Source organism: Mustela lutreola, chromosome 1 (assembly GCF_030435805.1).
Source record: "Mustela lutreola isolate mMusLut2 chromosome 1, mMusLut2.pri, whole genome shotgun sequence".
Lineage (NCBI taxonomy): Eukaryota > Metazoa > Chordata > Mammalia > Carnivora > Mustelidae > Mustela > Mustela lutreola.
Genome location: NC_081290.1, coordinates 22,561,104 through 22,585,128, shown reverse-complemented (window position 1 = coordinate 22,585,128; position 24,025 = coordinate 22,561,104). Strand labels below are relative to the sequence as shown.

Here is a 24,025-nt window from a genome sequence, read left to right as displayed (position 1 = left end):
GTGTTTCTTACATATCAGTGGTGGACCCAAGTGGTTGTGAGAAATTTCTTTCCTGTTAGCTCACAGTCTATACTGAAGGAAATTGCCCTATCCATTCTTTAGGCTGTACCTTCTGTAAGGATGATTGTGTGCTGTTCTTTACCATAGGACCTAACTTCTAGTATTGATGTCTATGATTGATTGAATCAGGGTGAGATCTTGACTCAAAGTCAGCCAGTTAATGGCCTGCTGATGACCTGTGAAGTGACCTGGTGATGCCAAAATGGAAGACTGGTGGTTAGTTGGGCTGTGCATATTGCCTTAGAAAATTGATTTGAGCATAAGGGTAGTGGCCAGGGAAAGGGGAGCAGAAGCTGAGAAAGTGTCACAGGTACAAGATGGCAAGGGTTACAAAGTGAAGGAATTGAGACACAGGGGTGTGCCAGAGGGCCAGAGAGATAATCTCCAGAGGGCCAGAGATATAATCCAGTCCTTAGGGTTGTGGTGGATCTCAGAGTCTTAGTCTCGCTGAAGCCCAGGTATACAGCTGGTAGTGAGTTGGTGGTGAGGAGTGAGGAGTGAGATTGCTCTTGTACTCACATTTTTTTGTACATTTATTATATATATTCTTCTCCTTTCCCTCATGTGAATAAGTGTCTCTTCCTTGTAAATCATGTATCTCTCTTTCAGATTCTTCATTCTTCTTTAGGGCTTCATTGTGATTTCTGTATCTATTGGTAACTCTCATCTGTTACCCATACTTCGTTGTTTTCCCCCCAGATTTTATTTATTTATTTGACACAGAGAGCTCACAAGCAGGCAGAGAGGCAGGCGCAGAGAGAGGGGAAAGGAGGCTCCCCAACTTGAGACTTGATCTCAGGAGCCTGAGATCATGACCTGAGCTGAAGGCAGAGGCTTCAGTGGGTTAACACTGAGCCACCCAGGCGCCCCAGCCATACTTCATTTTTTATCATCAGTCATTTGCTGAGTATTTTCACTTGAATGACTTACTCTCATCTCACCTTTAACATATACAAATTCGAGCTAATATTAAACCTAAAATTGAAGTTTTTATATCTTCCATATTTTGGTCATGGGTATCATCTTCCCACTTACTCAAATTAGAGTTCTTTTATCTTTGACTACACATTTTCTTTAGTTTAAGACTTACTTCCTGAGGTGCCTGGGTGGCTCAGTGGGTTAAGCCACTGCCTTCGGCTCAGGTCGTAATCTCAGGGTCCGGGGATCGAGTCCCACATCGGGTTCTCTGCTCAGCGGGGAGCCTGCTTCCTCCTCTCTCTCTCTGCCTGCCTCTCTGCCTACTTGTGATCTCTCTCTGTCAAATAAATAAATAAAATCTTAAAAAAAAAAAAAAAGACTTACTTCCTTTAGAGATATCAAGTGAACACATGGGGAGGGGCAAAGGGAGAGAGAATTGTAAGCAGACTTCTCACTGAGCGCAGAGGCCCACATGGGGCTTAATCCCATCACCTTGAGATCACGACTCAAGTCGAAATGAAGAGTTAGATGCTTAACTAACTGTGCCACTCAAGTATCCACATTTTTTTTAGTTTGAAAAAAATGTTTCAAAGGGGTTGGATGAAGGGCGCCTGGCTCACTCAGAGGAGTGTATAGCTTTTGATCTTGGGGTCATGAGTTTGAACCCCACGTGGGCCGTAGAAATCAAATAAATGAGTGAATGAATAAATGAATAACTTAAAGAGGTTGGATAAAACTTATCTATAAAGAACATTTATATTAGCACTTCCTTATAGTTCTTTTGTTGTGCTTTAATTATTTTACCCATAATTATAAGTCGTGTTACCCGAAGCCTAACAAGTTCTACAAAGAAAGTATTCCTGGTCTCACTCTGATTTTGGATAACTCATCATATCTGTGTAATGATGGACTGGTATTTAATGATTGATTATTTGTTGGATTTAATTAGAAGGAGGAAATATGCTAGAGAAATCACTGACTTATAACTGGTTATAAACTCTTAATATTTTCCCAGTTCCTATTTTGATGAGAAAGGCTTGGTCAGACAACAGCTGGATTCTTTTGATGAGTTTATTCAGATGTCTGTTCAAAGAATTGTGGAAGATGCTCCACCTATAGACCTACAAGCTGAAGCTCAGCACGCTAGTGGAGAAGTTGAAGAACCGGTAAGACGATTATTCTATTAAAGTAACGTATGTGAAAGGAGAGTTTTGTTTTGAAATTTCAGTCCTCTTACCTGGTCTAAAGGTAAAAGAAAAGAAAGTTGGTGTTTTTAGCAGGGTATTTACAGCATCTTTTATCAGTTCCTAATTTATTCTTACTAGTGAAGAGATACAGTTTTGCAAGTAATCTGAAACCTAATCCTTATTCAGATAATAGGGATTTAATAGTTGGGGAGAGGGAACTTAAGAAATATGATCTACTAGGAGAAGCAAGGCATAAATAGTTATATTGCTTCAGAAAGACCCCCTTTTTTCTTTCACAGTAAGGAATCATGAAAGAAAATCTATTTGAAGGACTTTCCCCCTTATTTTATAAGAAATACATTATTATAACAAAATAAGAGATAAGAGAAAATCACCCAAATGTACCAGCTATTCTTGTTTTTCTAAGTTCCTCATAGTCTTTGTTATTAGCATTATTAAAATCATAGCAAGAGTATACTTTTATAATATAATTTATAATTTTATAATTTAAATGAATGATTGTAAAGAAATATATACTCCAAGTCTATCCCTAGTTTTTGAGGAGAAGAGAGATGGCGAAACTGAAAAAGAAAGTGAGTCAGGGGAGTCAGGGAGAGCCCCAGTTCAGTCCTTTTTTTAGCTCATCTCCTGAGGGGTTATCTGTTCTTCTCATTCTGGTTGGAGATGCTACATAGACTTTTGCTGTTAAGAACAAAAATAATTGGCCTTTCTGGCATTGTGCTGGAAAAGGGGCATTTAAAAAAATTTTCTTTTTTATTGTTAAGCATTTTTTCTTCCTGGTATTTGCAGAACAAAAGAGAAAACAATGTAACAGACTCAAAGTGCCAGTACTATTAAATATAATCGAGGAAGAGGTCTGAAATTGGAGTATCAGAACTTGGTGGAAAAAATGGGGGGAGACTTAAGCTGACCATGAAGGGCAGGGTAGGACTGTCTTAGTAGAGAAAAGATACTTAAGGGGTTCAGCAAGAAAATACTTGGTGTTATTTGACTTGGGAATGGAATTACCACAACAGTCAGTATTGATTTTTGTCTTGATCTGTCCTTTTCTTTTCTTTCTTTTTTTAAAAGATTATTTATTTATTTATTTGGCAGAGGTCACAAGTAGGCAGAGAGGCGGGCAGGTGGGCGGGGGAAACAGGCTCCTTGCTGAACATTGTCTGTCTCTCTCTCTTTTTTTAAGATTGTATTTATTTATTTGAGAGAGAATGAGTGAGAGAGAGCATGAGAGAGGAGAAGGTCAGAGGGAGAAGCCGACTCCCCAAGGAGCTGGGAGCCCGATGCGGGACTCGATCCTGGAAGTCCGTGATCAACCAGCTGAGCTACCCAGGCGCCCCCATTGTCTCTTTGTCTAGGATTTGGTTTAGAGAGAAACCCATATCCATTTATCTCTGGAAAGTTCTCTTGGATCTTGTTTATTGGGGAGCAAATAGATACTAATGGAAAACGTTTTTTCCCTTTTGGGGTGGGTGAGCTATAGTCAGGGTTGGAAGTTGGAAGTTCTCAGTCCTTTATAGAGTAATTAGGATTTTTTTTGAGTGTTGAAGAGGTAGGTTAATTTTTTTTTGGTGTTTAGTTGTCCTGATTATCTGATTTATCTTTTCTTTTCTGGTAACTTTTTTCTTCTGACCTTAACCAAGGAGAGGGCACATAAAGTTATATAGATTATTTACACAAATCCTTTAACTATTTGGTATAAACACAGAGCATATGAGCTATGTGCGTAGTCTTTATTTACTTGGGATATTTTAAGACTGTTTGTCTTTTGCCTTAAGAAAGCCATTAAGTATTCAACTTGACATCTATGGAATATGGATATTGGCTTTGGAGAGTCTCTGTAGTAGTAAAGTGAGTTAATTTCAGCAGTTTCTAGAGTTGCGTCTAGTGAAAAATGCTAATGTTGATTAAAATGGAATCTTATGGAAAAAAGTTATCCTTTTCATGTTTTTGGTTTCCTTTTAGCCAAGATACTTGCTGAAGTTTGAACAAATTTACCTCTCCAAACCTACCCATTGGGAAAGAGATGGCGCTCCTTCACCAATGATGCCAAATGAGGCCAGATTAAGAAATCTCACGTAAGACTTTTTCCAGCAGTTGGTATTGACATACAATTCAGAAAATATTATAATTTTAACCGGTTCAATTGAGAGTTTAGCAAATATCTTACTATTACATAATTGTGATCTTTGTTTCTAAAGGTATTCTGCTCCACTTTATGTTGATATAACAAAAACCGTCATTAAGGAAGGTGAAGAACAACTTCAAACTCAGCATCAGAAAACTTTTATAGGAAAAATTCCAATTATGTTGCGTTCAACTTATTGCCTCTTGAATGGCTTAACAGATCGTGATCTTTGTGAGTTAAATGAATGCCCCTTGGATCCTGGTGGATATTTCATTATTAATGGATCAGAAAAGGTATAATAAGTATTTTTTATTTTTATTATTTTTTAAAGATTTTATTTGTTTGTTTGTCAGAGAGAGAGAGCACGCACAAGCAGGCAGCGTGGTAGGCAGAGGTAGAGGGAGAAGCAGGCTCCCTGCTGAGCAAGGAGCCTGATGTGGGACTCGATCCCAGGACCCCGGGATCATGACCTGAGCCGAAGGCAGCGACTTAACCGACTGAGCCACCCACGTGTCCCATAATAAGCATTTTTTACAAAAAATTACAGTATATAATTAAGATTTAAGTTGTGAAAGTTCAAATTAAAAAGTAGATTTATATACAGAAAACCTGGAGGTGGTAGTGGAATTATTTAGAGGGTGACAACTTACATAAGCCAGAACTTTATTTAGCTATATGTTATAAAGGCTAGAGATTTGGTGTTCAAGCTTATATGTTTCTGTGAAGCATTTATGTAAAATGGAGTTTGTAAAGTTCAAGAATTGATATATCAGTGAGCCCATGGATCAGGTTAAGATGCAGATTTTGCTCTTCTTTCTACTTCAAAGACTTGTGGGACTTACGGCATAACTTTTTTGTTGTCCTTATAGGTTCTGATTGCTCAAGAGAAAATGGCAACAAACACAGTCTATGTTTTTGCCAAAAAGGATTCTAAATATGCCTACACAGGAGAGTGTAGATCATGTTTGGAGAATTCATCCCGGCCCACCAGTACTATTTGGGTTAGCATGCTGGCAAGAGGAGGACAGGTATGGACTGGAATAATATATTGTTTGGCTTTATTTCTTTTTGTCTAGGCTTATAAATTATCAGACTGCATTCTTAGTCAAAAAAGCTTTCGTCAGTGTTAAGGTAGGTGTTGTATTATTTACTTATTGCTAGTAGCAAATTACTCCAGTACCAACATTTATCATCTTACAGTTTCTGTGAATCTAGAACCTGGGTGTGGCTTTGCTGGGTCCCCTGGCTGAGCATCTCTCATAAGGCTGCAGTCATCTTTTTTTTTTTTTAAGATTTTATTTATTTATTTGACCGAGTTCACAAGTTGGCTGAGAGGCAGGCAGAGAGAGGGGGAGGGAAGCAAGCTCCCTGCTGAGCAGAGATCCCAATGCAGGTCTCGATCCCAGGAACTTTGGGATCATGACCTGAGTTGAAGGGAGATGCTTCACCAGCTGAGCTGCCCAGGCGCCCCAGTAAATAAAAGCTTTTTTTTTTTGTAAATAAAATCTTTATGAAAAAAAATGGGTAGGATTTCTTGAATATTTGTCATGTGCTGGTTAGGTAACTCAGATTTCTTAATTTTTATCTTTACAACTATTTTTGAAAGTAGTTGTAATTGCCTCTGTTTAATTTCAAATAACAGTTTTGTATTTTGTTTTGATTAAGTCATACATGCACATTAAAATAGTTCAAAAGCTGAAAAAGTATACTATGATTTTTTTTTAAGAGTTTTAAAAATTTATTCATGAGAGACTGAGAGGGAGAGAGTGAGAGAGAGAGACAGAGACAGAGGGACAAGCAGGCTTCCGGTGGAGCAGGGAGCCTGATGTGGGACTCGATCCCAGGATCGAGCTGAAGGCAGACACTTAACTGACTGAGCCACCCAGGTGCCCCAAAAGAGTACACTATAAAAAGTAGTCTTCTTTTGACCATTCTTTTCCCCAGAGGTAGCTGCTTTTGATAATTTCTCATGAATCAGTTCAGAAATAGTCTTAATGCAAAAAATACGAATGGGAGCATGTGATACACACTAGACTTTGCTGGTATGCTTTAAAAACATGGATGAGCACTTGATCATTATTTTGTAGCCGTTATATTCCATATGCAGATGTAGCATAATTTATTTAACCTTTTCCCTTTTGATGGACATTTAGGTCTCTATTCTTGTGGCTTGCCAACAGTTCTGCAGAGCCTAATGCCACCTTTTTAAGTCTTATACAAATGAAGAACTTGGAGATAGAGAATTTTATTTTTTTTTTTTTTTTTTTTTTTTTTTTTTTTTTTTTTTTTTAAATATTTTATTTATTTATTTGTTAGAGAGAGAGAGAGAGCAGGAGCACAGGCAGATAGAGTGGCAGGCAGAGGCAGAGGGAGAAGCAGGCTCCCCGCCGAGCAAGGAGCCCGATGTGGGACTCGATCCCAGGACGCCGGGATCACGACCTGAGCGGAAGGCAGCTGCTTAACCAACTGAGCCACCCAGGCGTCCCAAGAATTTTAACTACTTGAAGTTAAAGAGATATGTAGAATAGGTGTTTTAAAGAATTAAAATGGGGGGCACCTGGGTAGTTCAGTGGGTTAAGCTCCTGTCTTCAGCTCAGGTCATGATCTCAGGATCCTGGGATCAAGCCCCGCATTGGGCTTTCTGCTCAGCAGGGAGCCTGCTTCCGCCTTTCTCTCTGCCTGCCTGTCTGGCTACTTGTGATCTCTCTCTCTCTGTCAAATAAATAAATAAAATCTTAAAAAAAAATGGCTTTTACATATAAATATAGGTAGAACAGGGCCCAAGCTCAAGTATTTGGAAGTTTTGGAAAAGTATTTCCAAGTATTTGGAAAAGTATTTGGAAAAGATCTCAGGTGTTGCAGATATGCATTATTTGTTGAGAAGGATTTGCCTGGATCATGGAGAGCAAAGAAATGAAAACAGTATATTAGGTTATTGTGGCAGCTATGGGCAAAATGAATGAATTAGAGGCAGAGAAAGGAAAATCATCTGGTGCACCTGACTAGTTCAGTCGGTAGAGCGTACAGCTCTTGTTCTCAGGGTTGTAGTTTTGAATCCCACATTGGGTATGAAGATTATTTAAAAGTCAAATCTTAAAATAATCATCTGGATTTAGTGATAAGTTTGATATGTTTGTTATAGTATGAATCAATTAAGATTCTGATGTTTCTATCCCTAAGTTCTGGATAAAAAGAAAACTTTCGAGAATCGATTAAAAAAAAAAAAGATTTATTTATTTATTTGACAGGCAGAGATCACAAGTAGGCAGAGAGGCAGGCAGAGAGAGAGTGAGAGAGAGAGGTGGAAGCAGGCTTCCTGCTGAGCAGAGAGCCCGACGCAGGGCTCGATTCCAGGACCCTGGGATCATGACCTGAGTCGAAGGCAGAGGCTTTAACCCACTGAGCCACCCAGGCGCCCTAAGAATTGATTTTTAGAATGTAATGAGTTCATTTTTTAGACAAAAGATTTTGTGAGGGTACGTGATGTATGCATTATTTTTTCTTGTGTTCTTATTCTGAGAAAGATCTGTGATGAAACAAATAATAGATTGAATGGAATAACTGACATGGAAGTAGAAACAACCAAATGGCATTTGGAGATATGAGGGCTGAGGGTACAGGAAAAAGAGCAAGATGAATATTTGGATATTGTTCATGAAGAGTGGTTAACTGAAGACCCATAAGTTGGGATAAGGTGTCTCAGGACCAAGGCCTGAATAGGAGGAGAGAGATGACAGAAATTGTTATTAGAGGGACCATGATAATGTAGGGTTATGAAGCCAAGAGAGGATAGAGCTTAATATTAAAGAAAGAAATATAATTAAAAGGGAGAAACCAGTTATTTGTATGAAAGTGTAGGTTAGTAACTTTCATTTTATTTTTGTATGTGTGTGCAGTTAAAGAGAAACTGGAAAAGATAAATTTTTGGAAAGAGGCTTTTTGTTATTTTTGAAATATTCAAGTGAGAGATACTTTACAGGCCAGCTCTGAGTTAATACTTGTTTTTCATTTGTTGCTTAGCTTTTTCCCCATATTTGTCCATATGTGTGTATATATTTTTACCCCTCATGTCTTTCTTCAGAGAGTTTTGTGTGGTCCATTTTGTTTTGTGTGTGTGTGTTTTGTTTTGTTTTGTTTTTTTGCCAGGGGACAGGGTGCAGGATCAGTGTTCATCTTCTTTTGTAGCTAGTCAGTTGGCTACAAATGTCAATTCCAAGTGCAGTATTGGGTAATTCTAAGAGAGTCTTGGCAGGCAGATAGTAGAGGATGGAAGTTCTCTCATGCCTACATGATCAGCTGATTTATAAAGTTAGTAAACCTGTTCCATTGGTTTTCAAAAGGAGCCATAGTATGTTCCTTAAAGTACGAAGGTATACTTCCTTTGAAATACATACAATGAACATGTATATGAAATGATTCTCATGATGTTTGTACATGGCTATGATCTCTTTGTATTGATATTCAAATGATGTTTTATTTTTCTAGGGTGCGAAAAAGAGTGCTATTGGTCAGCGCATTGTGGCAACCCTACCATATATCAAGCAGGAAGTTCCCATCATTATCGTGTTCAGAGCATTAGGTTTTGTGTCTGACAGAGATATTTTAGAGCACATTATTTATGATTTTGAAGATCCAGAGATGATGGAAATGGTAATGTGAGAAAACAAAGTGTATTTGCAGTATTTTACAAGAGGTTTAAAGTTACTGTTGCTAATCTTAAAACATAATAGAAAGATGCTCTGAAGAGTAATTTAGTTGTCACAGATCCCATGCCATTTACTGTGTAGTGAAAGCCTGCAGCCTTGCTTCAGTGTCTTTTTTTGACAATTTTGTGTAAAATAGACATAAAAACTAGAAGCAGTCAGAGTTCATGGACAGTATCAAGAAGAAACCCTGGTAAGGAAAATCATGAAAACATACAACGCTGGTGCGATTTAGTAAAAAAGGAAAATGAATAGTTGATGCCTTCTTTTTTATTTTGAGATAATGTCAGACTTATAGAAAAGTCGCAAAGAACTCTTGTATACTCTTCACCCAGATTCACTAGTTGTTAGCTGTGCTATATTTGATTTCACATTCTCTTTATATACACACATTATTTTTTTCTAGATCATTTGAGAGTGATTTTCAGGCATTGTGCCTTTTACTCCTAAATACCTCAAAGTATGTTTCCTAAGAACCAAGACATTAATTACATATTCATAATATGGTTAGTTAAATCAGAACCTTTCACTTGGCTACAGTACTGTTAAGCCATAGATCTTTTTTTTTTTTTTTTAAAGATTTTATTTATTTATTTGACAGCGAGGTCACAAGTAGGCAGAGAGGCGGCAGAGAGAGAGGAAGGGAAGCAGGCTCCCTGCTGAGCAGAGAGCCTGATTCGGAACTTGATCCCAAGATCCCATTCTGAGATCATGACCTGAGCCGAAGGCAGTGGCTTAACCCACTGAGCCACCCAGGCGCCCCAAGCCATAGATCTTATTTAGATTTTTGCCAGTTGTCTAGATAATGTCCTTAATGTTTTTTTTTTTTTTTCCTGGTTCAGAATCCAATCGAGGATTGTGTATTGGATGTCATTTTTATGTCTCTTCAGACTCTTTAAAAAATGTTTTGTTGTCTTTTCCCTCAGTGTTTAATAACATTGAAGTATTTGGAGAGAATAAACCAGTTACTTTGTAGAATTTGCCTCAATTTGGACTTCAATTTGGACTTCTTCATGATTAGATTCAATTTATCCCTTTTTTGCCAGTAAAAATAAAGAAGCAATATTGTGTGCTTCCCAGGACATTGCATCAGGAGTCATGTGATGGAATTTTGTTCCATTATTTGTAATATTAACTCTACAGTAGCCTCTTAGGTTCCTCTACAGTAAAGTTACTGTTTTTGTGGGAAGGTTCTTTGAGTCTAGGTAGATATCCATTTCTTTGTCAGTGCTTTTTATTAATGATTCTTGTCTTGGTAGTTGATAGTTTTAAAGTTGTCCTGAATTGTTCAGTCTTTTAAGACTACTGAGAAATCAGGTTAAATGGAGGCTAAACATTGGTCACGAAGTGAATTGTTGGAGTGAGTATATGTTATTAGAGCACTGACACAGTTCCATGAGAAAATTGAATGCTGGTTAGATTTTACTTTAAGCTTTTAACAGTGTTCATATATTTTTTTGTTTTGTTTTTGTTTTCTTTAAATACTTAAATATGTTAACTACTTAAGTATTTAAAAGAAAATATATGTTATCTTTTATCCAAAGGCATCCCAAATGATTCAGACTGGATTTGGACCAAATTCAAACTAGAATTTTCTTAGTAAAGTGAAAGAGTTGATTCATTTTCTGTATGTTATTTATTTATTTATTTATTTTTGAAAGTTACTGTATGTTCCTTTAGCTCTTACAAATCTTGGGCCAATTTTTACAGTCTGTGAGTCAAGCGTTCACTTTGCAAAAGTGCTTTAATTTTTTCTTCTGCAAATATTATCATTATTCCTTTTTTTCAGTCCATATTAACCTTAACAGAAGTTTCACAACAACATTGACAATTTAAAAAGACCACTTCCATTTACCAATATGTGGCCTCACTTTGAATGGTTTATGTTACCTTTTTCTGGTCTTTGGTTCCATGATTGGAATTTGGATGTTTAAACTTGAGAATCAGTGATAAATAGACCTAAGAAGTCAAAGGCAAGAAAGGCATTTCAGTATATGTGATAGGATTAAAGTGTATTTACAGGCACCAAAGTTACTCAGTGGTACCTCTCATTCCTTATGCTCCTTGTGTAAAATTGTAATTTTAGAATGGTGAAACTTAGAGATTATCATAACTGATTACTTTGTAGGCAAGGAAACAGATTACATGATTGCTCAGGGGCCACGGCTGTTTAGCAGCAGGGATGGGATGTAGGTCCCTATAACAATGTGTCTTTGAAATATTCTCTTTTACAAAACACAGAGTGCTTTTATTTATAGGTTAAAAACTTCTTAAACCAAGGCTAAAACCAGTCTGGCGCATTTATTCATTTGTAGTTTAGTAAATTTTAAGTTGACTATTAAACTTTTCTAATTGGTCTAAGATATTTAGAAGGGATTTTTGTTTTGCCATTGTTCATTAAATTGTAAAAACCAAAAACAACTACTTTTTTTATGATGGAATTATTATTATTATTATTATTTTTTTAGGAAGTATAATTACCTGTGTTGATGAGTGGATTTTGTCAGAGATCTCTAGATCTTAAAGTGTATTCAAGTTCTACAATTTTATGATTCCTTGTTTTTAAAAAAAAATTTTTGTATATCCTATTAGGTACATAGGGATACTTAACATGTTATAAGTTTAAGTTACAGTTGACTTATTTTAAGGTGAAAATATAAATTTGAAAATAACTTTCATTTGAATTATCTGATAGGTGAAACCTTCTCTCGACGAAGCTTTTGTCATCCAGGAACAGAATGTTGCACTAAATTTCATTGGTTCAAGAGGGGCAAAGCCTGGTGTCACTAAAGAGAAAAGAATTAAATATGCAAAAGAAGTCTTACAAAAAGAAATGCTTCCTCATGTTGGTGTCAGCGACTTTTGTGAGACCAAAAAAGCTTATTTCTTGGGGTATGTTAAATACCGTTCTAAGATTTTTGCCAAGGTAGTATTGAGATAGAATTTTTCTTAAAGTTAAAAATGTCAAAAACGTGTTTTTAACATACGAGTTTTTTAAAAAGCCGAAAGCTGTATGTTTTGTTTTTCACTTCTTTTTCTTTCTTTTTTATTTTATTTTTTAAAGGTACATGGTTCATAGGTTGCTTCTAGCAGCCTTGGGTAGAAGAGAATTAGATGACAGGGATCACTATGGAAACAAAAGATTGGATCTTGCTGGGCCACTGCTTGCATTCTTATTTAGAGGGTAAGGAATGATAGAATGATATTGGTTAAAGTAGAGAGATTTCACTTTAGATTGATCGTTGCACTAACAGAGGTACTAAACTGCCTTGGCATTGAAGTTAGCTACATTCTCTTTACCACTTGTCCAGAGTTTATTCTGCTTTATGTCTGAGAATTTCAAGTTTATGAAAACAGTTTATTATTTATTCCTCTTTATTCCTCTTGTAGCTTTATAAGGCATTTGTCTTGATTTTCTGAGTACTGATGATATTAGAATTTTTAGTTGTGCTTTTACATTTTATAAAAACAGAAGCTGGAGGGAAATCTGTCAAAATATTAGTAATATTGGTATAATGTGAGTTTTTTCCTTCATATGTCTTTGTTTTTCATATTTCCTATAATGAACATATAACACTTTTGTAATTAGAGAAGTTATTTTTAAAAACAAAAAATAGACAATTCAATTAAAAAAAAGTTGCTACATACTGTTTTTGTTTTGTTTTCTAAAGCATTTTTTTGAGAGAGAGAGTGTGTGCACATGCATGAGCAGGGGGCTGCGGGGAGAAGGATCAGAGGGATAGGGAGAAACACACGCGGGGCTTGATGCCAGGGCCCTGAGATGACCTGGGCTGAAGGCAGACACTTAACCAACTGAGCCACCCAGGCACCCCTATGCATTCTGTTTTTTAATGTGTCATAGATTTCTTGTTTTTCAGCCTTTTGTTTTCACCCCACTAAGGAGCCACTTTTGACATTTTTCCCCTAGTTGCTCCCCTCATGTATGTTTATGTACTGTAAGTACATCAGTGCTTTTTACATAAAAAGAGTAATAACACTTCCTTTCCCGGGGGGGCCTGGGTGGCTCAGTGGGTTAACGCCTCTGCCTTTGGCTCAGGTCATGATCCCAGGCTGGGATAGAGCCCCAAATCAGGCTCTCTGCTTAGCAGGGAGCTTGCTTCCCTCCCCCTCTCTCTTCTTGCCTCTCTGCCTGCTTGTGATCTCTGTCTGTTAAATGAATAAATAAAAATTCTTAAAGCAAAACAAAACAAAAACACTTCCCTTCCTCTACCCTACCTATTTTCCTTCGCATTGTGGGCAATATTGTCCATGTTAAGAATGCATGTTGTTGACCTTTACATATTTATAATGATACCATTTTATTTGGCAGTATGTTTAAGAATTTGCTTAAAGAAGTACGGATCTATGCACAGAAGTTTATTGATCGAGGAAAGGATTTTAATTTGGAGTTGGCAATTAAAACAAGGATTATATCTGATGGCCTAAAATACTCTTTAGCTACGGGAAATTGGGGCGACCAAAAGAAAGCTCATCAAGCCAGAGCTGGAGTATCTCAGGTAGGACATTGCCTGTGACTACAGGTTTGATAGAAAAATGTTGTGCAACTAATAGGTCCTTTCATTCACTGAATATAAATGACTTTGCTTTTTTCCCCCTCAGGTATAGTAGCATTGGGGGATTTTGAATTATGAGAATGAAATTTTTCTTGAATTAGCTGTTTAGGATTACTTTTTTTTTTTTTTTAAAGATTTTATTTATTTATTTGTCAGAGAGGAGCGAGAGTGAGCACAGGCAGACAGAGTGGCAGGCAGAGGCAGAGGGAGAAGCAGGCTCCCTGCCAAGCAAGGAGCCCGATGTGGGACTCATTCCCAGGACGCTGGGATCATGACCTGAGCTGAGGGCAGCTGCTTAACCAACTGAGCCACCCAGGCGTCCGAGCTGTTAGGATTACTTAAGAGAGATTAAGGTTTTGGCTTGCAGCAAGATAGTTAATAAATAAGTGTAGCTGCTTGGGGGTAAGACAGTCCATGTTAGTGAAATTTTTTTGTTTTCGGAGCTCCATGTTAGACACTCACTCAGAGAATAAATGGGTGTTCCTTTCTTTTGATGCAAAGTACAGTACAGTGTTGACCCGTGAACAGTTTGGTGGTTAGGGGCGCCAGCTCTTAACGGAATTAACAGTCTGGTGATTGGAGGCAAGCATAAAGTATTTATGTGGTATGTTAGAACTGTACATCACATATTTGCCATCCCTGCTATAAGGGGCACTTAAGTTAGGGGGTGCATGATATTATTCAGGGGCAAGATGCAGAAAGGAGGGTTTAGGAGAGTTTGACAGTTGATTATAGGTAAAAATGTGACTTTGCCTCATTCCAGTATTTGCCAAAAATGTGATTGTTTGAGTAACAGAAATGTCCAAACTTAAAAGATTTGCTATTGTTTTTTAGGTATTAAACCGCCTGACTTTTGCATCAACTCTTTCTCACCTACGTCGTTTAAATTCACCTATTGGTAGAGACGGCAAGCTAGCAAAACCAAGACAATTGCATAATACGTTGTGGGGAATGGTGTGTCCTGCTGAAACCCCAGAGGTAATACATTAGAATTTACATTTAGGACAAAAACTCTACCAGTAATTACATAGGGTATGTAATTACTTGTACAAGTAAGTATTTAATTAAGCTGTGTGGTTTTGAAACTAATGTTTACTTATGATTTTGTTTTTAGAAAGCGTGAGTAAATCCTGAAATCAAATTGAAGGAAAAATGTTTATGGAAAAGAATTTTGATAGGCATGTTAAATCAGAATGATTTATTTTTTGTTTACTTTTAGGGTCATGCTGTAGGACTTGTGAAGAATTTAGCTCTGATGGCTTATATTTCAGTTGGATCTCAGCCTTCTCCAATTTTGGAATTTTTAGAAGAATGGAGTATGGAAAATTTAGAAGAAATTTCTCCTGCAGCTATTGCCGAGTATGTATAGATGTGATTTCCTTTCTTTTTTTTGAAGATTTTATTTATTTATTTAACAGAGAGAGGGAGCGAGCATGAGCAGGGGGAAGCAATAGAGGGAGAGGGAGAAGCAGGTCCCCTGCTTTTCCCACGTGGGGCTCAATCTCAGGACCCTGGGATTATGACTTGAGCCAGAGGTGTCTGCTTAACCAACTGAGCCAGCCAGGCACCCAGATGGGATTTCTTTTTTGAAACTATTGCTAATCTTTGGTTGTTGCTTAGTATAGAGTACTAACTGCAAAATGCTTTTGGTTTCACATTTTAGTGCAACCAAGATTTTTGTTAATGGCTGTTGGGTTGGAATACATAAAGATCCTGAACAACTTATGAACACCCTAAGGAAATTGCGGCGTCAGATGGACATCATTGTGTCTGAAGTGAGTCTTTAATTAAGAGTGCATGATTTCTTTTTTTTATTTTTTAAAGATGTTATTTAGTATTTATTTGACAGAGCATAAGTAGGCAGAGCGGCAGGCAGAGGGAGAGGGAGAAGCAGGCTCCCCACTGAGCAGGGAGCCTATTGCAGGGCTCAATCCTAGGACCCTGGGATCATGAGTTGGATGCTCAGCTGACTGAGCCACCAGGCACCCAGAGATTTATTCTTAAAATGTGATACATCTCTAAAGGTTTCTTTATTTAGGTGGATATTGAAGTACTTTGGGATTAGGATAGTTTTTTTTAAAACATTAATATATATTATATGGGCTTTATTACTACCCCAAATAGGACTTTTGGTTTTAGTGTACTGTTAAGGGATATGGCTTGGTCTTTTGATTTCCCTTAATCTACACTGTGGGTTCTTTCTAGGTGAAAGTGGATCTGGAGAGAAACTGTAACACACTTAAGCCAGTAGCTGATCTCTTTTCTATGTAGCTGAGCAGGGAACAGAGTTTGATTGTTCTGGGCTTTCCTCTAGTCGGCAGATCCTGGGTTTTGAACCGCAAGTACTCATAGCTTGAAGGCAGGAGCAGCATGCTTCACTTGAGTGCAGGTGGAACTAAGAGAAAGCCCAAGAGCCAAAATTGGCTTGATTTTTTTGTGATTGAGAACTTTGGTAATACCATGCTTTTCTGCTGAGAGCCGCCTTTAGCTTTTCTGTGTTTTCTAGGATAAGATTAAATTCTTCATGCTGTTTTAGGCCTCTTTACCTTTCCATGGGCCCATTCCCTTAACCTGGAATATATGTGTTCCCTGTCCCCCATTTCTTTTCAAAAATGAGCAATAGGGAAAAAGGTTCTTACTACTTTTTTTCAGGTAAATCTCACTTACTCTGTAAAACTTATATTCTCATCTCCTTCAAGATACTTTACCTGAACACCCCTTCCCCCCAAAAAAGTTTGATTAGATCACAGCTTGGCAAAAGTTTTCTGGAAAGGGCCGGATACTAAATTAGTCTTTGTTTACCATATATTGTCTGTTGTGTATTCACCTCTGCTGTTGTAGTGAAAAGTAGCCAGAGGCAGTAGATAAGCCAATAAAACAATTTATTTATAAAAATAGATGGCAAGTGAGAGTAGATTTGGCCTGTGGGCTCTTCCATGACCCCCTGATTTATTAGATCTCTATGACTGTATATAGTGGTTTAACTTAAAATGTTTTTGACAGAGTGCTTGTCCCAGATAGTACCTTCTGACTTACTTGCCTGCCTCACTCACCACATCATTAACTCTCCAGGGGCAGGGAACATGTATTAATATGACTTTGTATTTTCAGCTGTGAGCATGGAACCTGACAAATAGTAGACATTAAGTGTTTATTGAACATACAAGGTAACCCTGTGTCCTTGGACTAACCACTTTAATCCCCTGTTAGAGAGCGATTTGGGGAGACTCTAAGTAAGTGGGAGAATTGTATATATTTTCCTGAAGGAGTCTGGCACTTTTTCTTTTCCTTCATGTTTTCTAACTACCAGAGGTCCTTATTTTACCAATTTCTGCCTTCTGTTGGACCTGTTAGGCTGTTCTGTCAGTAGTCCTCTCTGGACCTACTGAAATACACCTTTTTCCTTTGGTGCTTTGAGGAGATCTAGCTCACAGTTTATGTTGTCCTGTTAAGACAATAAAACTATTGTATTACGAATTTTCCAAGGATTCAAGGCAGTGCATTTGAAAGCAACATCTTTCCTAGGAATTGACAGCGCCACTGATGGTGTTTCTGTTCAAAGACATAGTGTTTCTCCTCAGATTGTTTTTGAAGTACAGTATGTGGGCTAAGGGTGTAGAACATTTTCCCTATATAATGACTTCCGACTTCTTAGTTTTGGAGACCTTGATTTTTTTTTTTTTTAAGATTTTATTTATTTATTTGACAGAGAACACAAGTAGGCAGAAAGGCAGGCAGAGAGAGAGGGGGAAGCAGGCTCCCCACTGAGCAGCGAGCCTGATGTAGGGCTCGCTCCCAGGACGCTGGGATCATGACCTGAGCCGAAGGCAGAGGCTTTACCCACTGAGCCACCCAGGTGCCCCAGACCTTGATGTTTTTGATCAAGCTTTTATGATTTACTCTTATTTTTAAAGCCAGTAATCCAAATCTTTTCCTTTCTTATTTTTTTATTTTTTTATTTTTTAAAGATTTTATTTATTTATTTGACAGGCAGAGATCACAAGTAGGCAGAGAGGCAGGCAGAGAGAGAGGGAGAAGCAGGCTCCCTTGCGGAGCAGAGAGCCCGATGCGGGGCTCGATCCCAGGACCCTGAGATCATGACCTGGGCCGAAGGCAGAGGCTTAATCCACTGAGCCACCCAGGCGCCCCTCCTTTCTTAAATAAACCCAATCTTTAACCTTCAATAGAAGTATCAAGATGTGATTTTACTTTTAAGTGTTTTTCTAGGAGAAATACCAGTCTGTTTTTTCATTTCCCAACTCACTGTCAATTCATTTTTGTAGCTGATTTCCAAGATTATTATATATTAGGTCGAGATAATTCATCGAAAATTCTTAGTTGTTTCCTTTTTGACTTATTTCTTTGTAAATTGGTACTTCAAATTCTGCAGTGCTTTTAGTAATTATTATTATTTTTTTAAATTGTAAATTCCCCTCCCCCTGCTTTTTCTTTTTTTCAGCTTAAGCTCTATGCCCCACATGGTCATGATCTGAAGATCAAGAGCTGCTTGCTCTTCCGACTGAGCCAGCCAGCTGCCCCTGCCCAAAATATTTTTTTATGTTTTCTGGGAATGTATTTTCTAGTTCTTCCAGTAGAAATAGCACCTGAGCTACATACGTAATTTAAATTTCTCTAGTAGCCATGTTAAAAAAAATAAGAAACATTAAAGTAATTTTAATGATATATTTTATTTGACCTGATACATCCAAAATAATAGTTTCAACATCTAATCAGAATAAAGGATTATTTATGGGAAATTTTACATTCCTTATTTTTTTGTGGTACTTTTTTATTATTATAATTGATAGTTTCAGGTATACAACAGTGATTTGACAGCTCTCTATATTATGCTCACCACAAAGGTAGTTACCATCTGTCACCATACATGCTGTTACAGTATCCTCGACTACATTCCCTGCACTGTACCATTTATCCCCATGACTTATGCATTCCGTAACTGGAAGCCTGTACCTCCTACTTCCCTCGACCCTATCTGCCCATCCCTCCAGCTCCTCCCCTCTGACAACCACCAGTTTGTTCTCTTTATTTATGGATCTGTTTCTGCTTTGTTTATGTTTATGTGGTACTGCCTTTGAAGTCTGTTTTGTAGTTTGTACATGTTGTACACTGCAGCCTATATCAGTTCAGAATGAATGGCCACATTTCAGGTGCTTAATATTGACATGTGGCTAGTGACTGCTGTGTTGGACAGGTAGACTATGTCATTTGTTTGATAGGTGTCACAAGTTGAGCTTATTACTGAGAAAATATCAATGCAGTGATACAGGGTTGGTTACCGAAAGGTTGCAAAGTGAAGACTGTAGTTACCAAAATAAGGCAAAATAAGGTTTATATACTAGTGTTTGTGAGGCCAAAAATATATTTTCTTCATTTTACTTTATCTTGCATGACATTATTGCCAGATATTATTCAGCTTTATAATTACCAAGTTTAAATATTTGTTCTTTATAAAATTTTACTTTTTATTTTATTATTATTGTTTTTAAAGATTTTATTTATGTATTTGACAGAGAGAGACACAGTGAGAGAGGGAACATAAGCAGGGGAGTGGAATAGGGAAAAACAGGCTTCCTGCTGAGCAGGGAGCCCTATGTGGGGCTCGATCCCAGGATCATGACCAATCTGAAGGCATACGCTTAATAACCGAGCTACCCAGGCTCCCCTCTTTTTTTTTTTTTAAGATTTTATTTATTTATTTGACAGAGAGAGAGATCGTAAGTAGGCAGAGAGGCAGGCAGAGAGAGAGAGGGGGAAGCAGGCTCCCTCCTGAGCAGAGAGCCTGATGTGGGGCTCGATCCCAGGACCCTGGGATCATGACTTGGGCCGAAAGCAGAGGCTTTAACCCACTGAGCCACCCAGGCGCCCCTCAGGCTCCCCTCTTTACAAAATTTTAAATTAGACCTAGGTTTTTAGTATATTCAACAATGATAAACTAAAATTTGTCCATTTTATTTGATAGTTGTTTCCTCAAGAAATTTACTAGGAATTTTATTTTATTTTTAGCAAAGTCTTAATGATACAGAAAAAATAAACATTCATGAGATTCTTTTGTCTTTTTACTTACAGGTTTCTATGATTAGAGATATTCGAGAGAGGGAGATTCGGATCTATACAGATGCAGGCCGTATTTGCAGGCCACTTCTGATTGTAGAAAAACAAAAGCTACTTTTGAAGAAGAGACATATTGATCAATTGAAAGAGAGAGAATATAACAACTACAGGTAAGAACATGCAGTGAGAAAAAATTGAGTACAATTCACACACCATAAATTTAACATTTGGAAGTATTACAGTTCATTGGTTTTTAGTATATTCATAAGATTGCACATCAATCACTACTACCAAATTCCTGAACATTTTCATTGCCCCCAAAAAGACACTCTTAGCAGTCACATTTGTGTTTCTTAATTTTGTCATCACGTAAGGGACATATAGGGTTTTAAGAATAAAAGTCTTTGTGACCTGTTAAAATGTAATAATAATAAGTAACATATAAGTTATGTATATGTAATATGTAATACGGATAATAGTAAATAAAAATTTTAATAAAAGGATGAACCTGTTTTAAAGCTTCTTTTTAATGCTTAAATGTATATTTTTTATAAAAAAATTTCAAACAACATATATAATTTAAAAACACATAAAAGCCCCCAATTCATATTTTCCTCTTAAAAAGTAACTCATATCTATATATCCACAAATAATTTCCTTTATTTATTTAAAAAGATTTTATAATTTCTATACCAGTGTGGAGCTTGGACTCATAATCCCAGTATCAAGAGTTGCATGCTCCTGTGACAGAGCCGGCCAGGTGCCCCCACATAGTTCAAAGAAAGGACAAAACAAGACAAACTAGTAGTATTTATAGGACCACACTTCATGTGTATTGTTTAGTAACTTGCTTCACCCCCCCACTATTAATAATATACTTATTTTGGAATTCTTTTCTGTATTTGTACATGTAGATACAGGAATACTCTTTGTTAAGTAGTAAGTTTAGTTAAAATACTTAAGTAAGGAAGGAAATAAGGTGAATTTTATTTTAGTTGGCAGGATCTTGTGGCCAGTGGGGTAGTAGAATATATTGATACACTGGAAGAAGAAACAGTGATGCTTGCCATGACTCCAGATGATTTACAGGAGAAAGAAGTAGCTTATTGTTCCACATATACACACTGCGAGATCCACCCATCAATGATACTTGGTGTCTGTGCATCTATTATTCCCTTTCCTGATCATAACCAGGTTGGTAGCAGTTTTTAGCTTCTGGTTCGTGAGGAATTGGGAGAAGTAGAAAAAATTAGATTAATCTGTAGTTTTTCTTAAAAGGGTGGTGATGAAAAGGACTGTGAATTCCTATAAAATATGCATATAATATACTTACTATTTCACTGTTAGGAGCCGTAGTTGATTTTTCCAAATGTTCATTTACCTTTCAGAAAAAAGCACAACCTTTTCCAACCATATTCCTGATATATGTAGTACCCTGTGAAGATTGTTCCTTTAGAAGTAGTTAAATTTTCATTGATTCTGCTTTTCGTTTCTACATTTAGTCCCCTAGAAACACATATCAGTCTGCTATGGGTAAGCAGGCTATGGGAGTTTATATCACCAACTTCCATGTTCGTATGGATACACTGGCCCATGTTCTGTATTATCCTCAAAAACCGCTTGTGACTACACGGTCTATGGAATATCTAAGATTTCGGGAGCTGCCAGCAGGTATGTTCAGTTTCGGTCTTTAGTTTTTTAAGATCGTGTCATGCTTGGCACTTTTCTGGGTGCTTGGGAGGGTTAATAAAATACATATGACACAGCATTTCTTCTCTCAGAATTTATCATGTGGGAAACAACACAAATAATAAAGAGGTAGATACGCGGAAAGTGTTATGATGAGGTACAGGAAGTGATTGACTCCTAATGGAAATCTAGAGCCAGTTTCACAGGGGAGGTGGCATTTTAGACCAGTATAAAGTTGATGAAAGGGTATTTGAATTTGAGAGATGGGATGAGGAAGGGCTTAGATGCTTGCGTGTATGAGATATGGGAATAGTAGTAGTCCTGGCACTTTAGTGTGACTGGAGTGTAAGTGCAGGAGTCTCTCATAGTGCAGAGAGACCAGGTTGAATTTTGAGAATGAAGACGCATCAGCCTTTTGTAGCAAGGAAGTAGTGCAATTAAGAGATTTATTTTAGGACTATCATTCTGCCAGTTGATACAGATTGTAGTCAGGTATGGTATTGGAAGGAGATAATTTAGAGGTTTTTGCAATGGTCTAAGTTAGGAATTGGTAAGGTCCTTAAGAAAGAAGAGTAGGGGATAAATGCCTGTTGGAATATCCTCGATTAATTGGATGTGGAGTGATGAAGGGAGGGAAGATAGGGATTGGAAATATTGTTAGTATTTGTGGCTTGGGTGATCAAGAAGATAGGGGGTACTCTTCATAAGATTGGGAGCACATTACAAGGAAGATGTTTTAGATGTAAGATATAAAAAAAATGCTTTTTTTTTTTTTTTTTAAGATTTTATTTATTTGAGAGAAAGAGTGAGAGAGCATGAGAGGGGAGAGGGAGAAGCAGACTTCCTGTGGAGCTGGGAGCCTCATGAGGGACTCCATCCTGGGACTTGATCCTGGGACTTTGGGATCATGACTAAGCTGAAGGCAGTTGCTTAAGCAACTGAGCCACCCAGGTGCCCCAAAAATTCAGTTTTCAATGTGTTGATTTTGAATTGTTGCCATAGCTAAGATTTTTTTTTTTTAAGATTATTTATTTGAGAGAGAGTGAGAGCATGCACACAGGAGCAGGAGGGAGGGGCAGAAGCCAAGGGAGAGGAAGAAGCAGATTCCCTGAGGGGTGGGGTGGGGGGTGCTGGATCCCAGGACCCCAAAATCATGACCTGAGCTGAAAGCAGACACAACCGACTGACTCACCCCCGTGCCCCAGAAAAGATTTTCTTTTTCTTTTCTTTTTTTTTTTTAAAGTATGTTTAATTTTTAGGGGTTTTTTTGTTGTTGTTTTTTAGAGATTTTATCGTCAGAGAGAGAATGAGCTGGGAGAGGAGCAGAGGGAGAGAGAGAGAAGCAGACTCCCCACTGAGCAGGGAACCTAATGCAGGACTTGATCCCAGGATCCTGGGATCATGACCTGAGCCAAAGGAAGATGCTTAAACTACTGAGCCACCCAGGTGCCCCCAGAAAAGATTTTCTAATAGTTATAAATGTGGTTTGGAAGCAGGTCAAATCTAGAGCCGTGAAGTTTATTAGTGGTAAGTATAGGATACCATGAGAATGGCTGAGGGAAATTCGCCAGAGACAGAACTGTAGCCACCAGGAAAAGAAATGAGAAGAGATTAGAGATGTAGCTGATGAGGAGAATCAGGAATTTTCAGGAGGAGATTCTTAAGGAGACTGGACAACAGGTAAAAAAGTCTAAAGGGTAGAGAAGCGTTGAATGTTAAAGGAAGCAGCATAGTTCTTTGGTATAACTGTTTTCTTACCTTATTATTAATAGGATTTTGGCTTTAACTGTGGGTAATGTGATCTATTTAGAACTTGCTTAGTAAGTAGTGGCCTTAAATTATTAACTATACTAAGGGATCTAACATTTTGATAGCATATTCTCATAAGTTAGAATGATTTATTTTCAGAGTCCTCCACAAGGGGTTACTCTTGTCTGGGAAAACAGTCTGTTAGATTGCCTACAATATGCTCCTATCTTTGGGGGATGCTTGCACTGCTGGGTTTTCTTCAACATTTAGATAGTGATTTCTTTATGGCTACAGAAAAAAAGAAATAAGGTAAAGGATTAGATTTGAGGTAAAATCTTTTGATACTGGTATGAAGTGGTGAAGTCATGGCTGGTAGGGACTACACATGCTTTTTGGTTCTGTTACGGCTTCATGCCTTAATCACAGTATCTATCCTAAAAACTGTATTTTGAGGTAATTTCAAACTGATAGAAGAGTTGTGAGACTAGTACAAAGAACTTCTGTATACTCTTTTCCAGATTTCCCAGTTCACGTTTTACCACATTTGCCTTATTCATCGCCTTCCTCTTCCTGAACCATTAGAGAGTAAGTTGTAGACATGAAGCCACATCACTTTTTAATTCTTCAGTGAATCTTTCCTAAAAACAAGGCCATTCTCCACAATACCACAGTCAAAATCAGGAGCTTAGCTTTGAACTCCATCTAGTGAACAGTCCCTAGTTCACATTTTGCCAGTTGTCCTAATAATGTCCTTCATGGGTCTAGGATCTAATCCAGGATTGTGCAGTGCATTTAGTTGTATGTCTCTTAGTCTCCTCAGGGTGGAGCAGTTCTTTTGTTTTTCCTTGTCTCTCATTTTGAAGCATTCAGGCAAGTTATACTTTGGACCTTGTTTCTGTTTCCCCATGATTATATTCAGGGTATGCA

At 37.6% G+C, this 24,025-nt stretch overlaps 1 protein-coding gene across 1 annotated transcript in view; it reads left to right on the top strand.

Annotated features, from left to right (window-relative positions):
* POLR2B (RNA polymerase II subunit B) overlaps positions 1-24,025 on the top strand; it is a 47,168-nt gene that overhangs the window by 8,893 nt on the left and 14,250 nt on the right. Inside the window, exons 4-17 of the mRNA XM_059160442.1 lie at positions 1,994-2,144; positions 4,149-4,261; positions 4,385-4,604; positions 5,181-5,339; positions 8,797-8,961; positions 11,710-11,906; positions 12,079-12,198; positions 13,345-13,531; positions 14,423-14,566; positions 14,808-14,947; positions 15,252-15,363; positions 19,676-19,830; positions 20,656-20,854; positions 21,163-21,331. Of these exons, the coding sequence (XP_059016425.1) occupies positions 1,994-2,144; positions 4,149-4,261; positions 4,385-4,604; positions 5,181-5,339; positions 8,797-8,961; positions 11,710-11,906; positions 12,079-12,198; positions 13,345-13,531; positions 14,423-14,566; positions 14,808-14,947; positions 15,252-15,363; positions 19,676-19,830; positions 20,656-20,854; positions 21,163-21,331 (2,231 nt within the window). The remainder of the gene's footprint in view (positions 1-1,993; positions 2,145-4,148; positions 4,262-4,384; positions 4,605-5,180; positions 5,340-8,796; positions 8,962-11,709; positions 11,907-12,078; positions 12,199-13,344; positions 13,532-14,422; positions 14,567-14,807; positions 14,948-15,251; positions 15,364-19,675; positions 19,831-20,655; positions 20,855-21,162; positions 21,332-24,025) is intronic.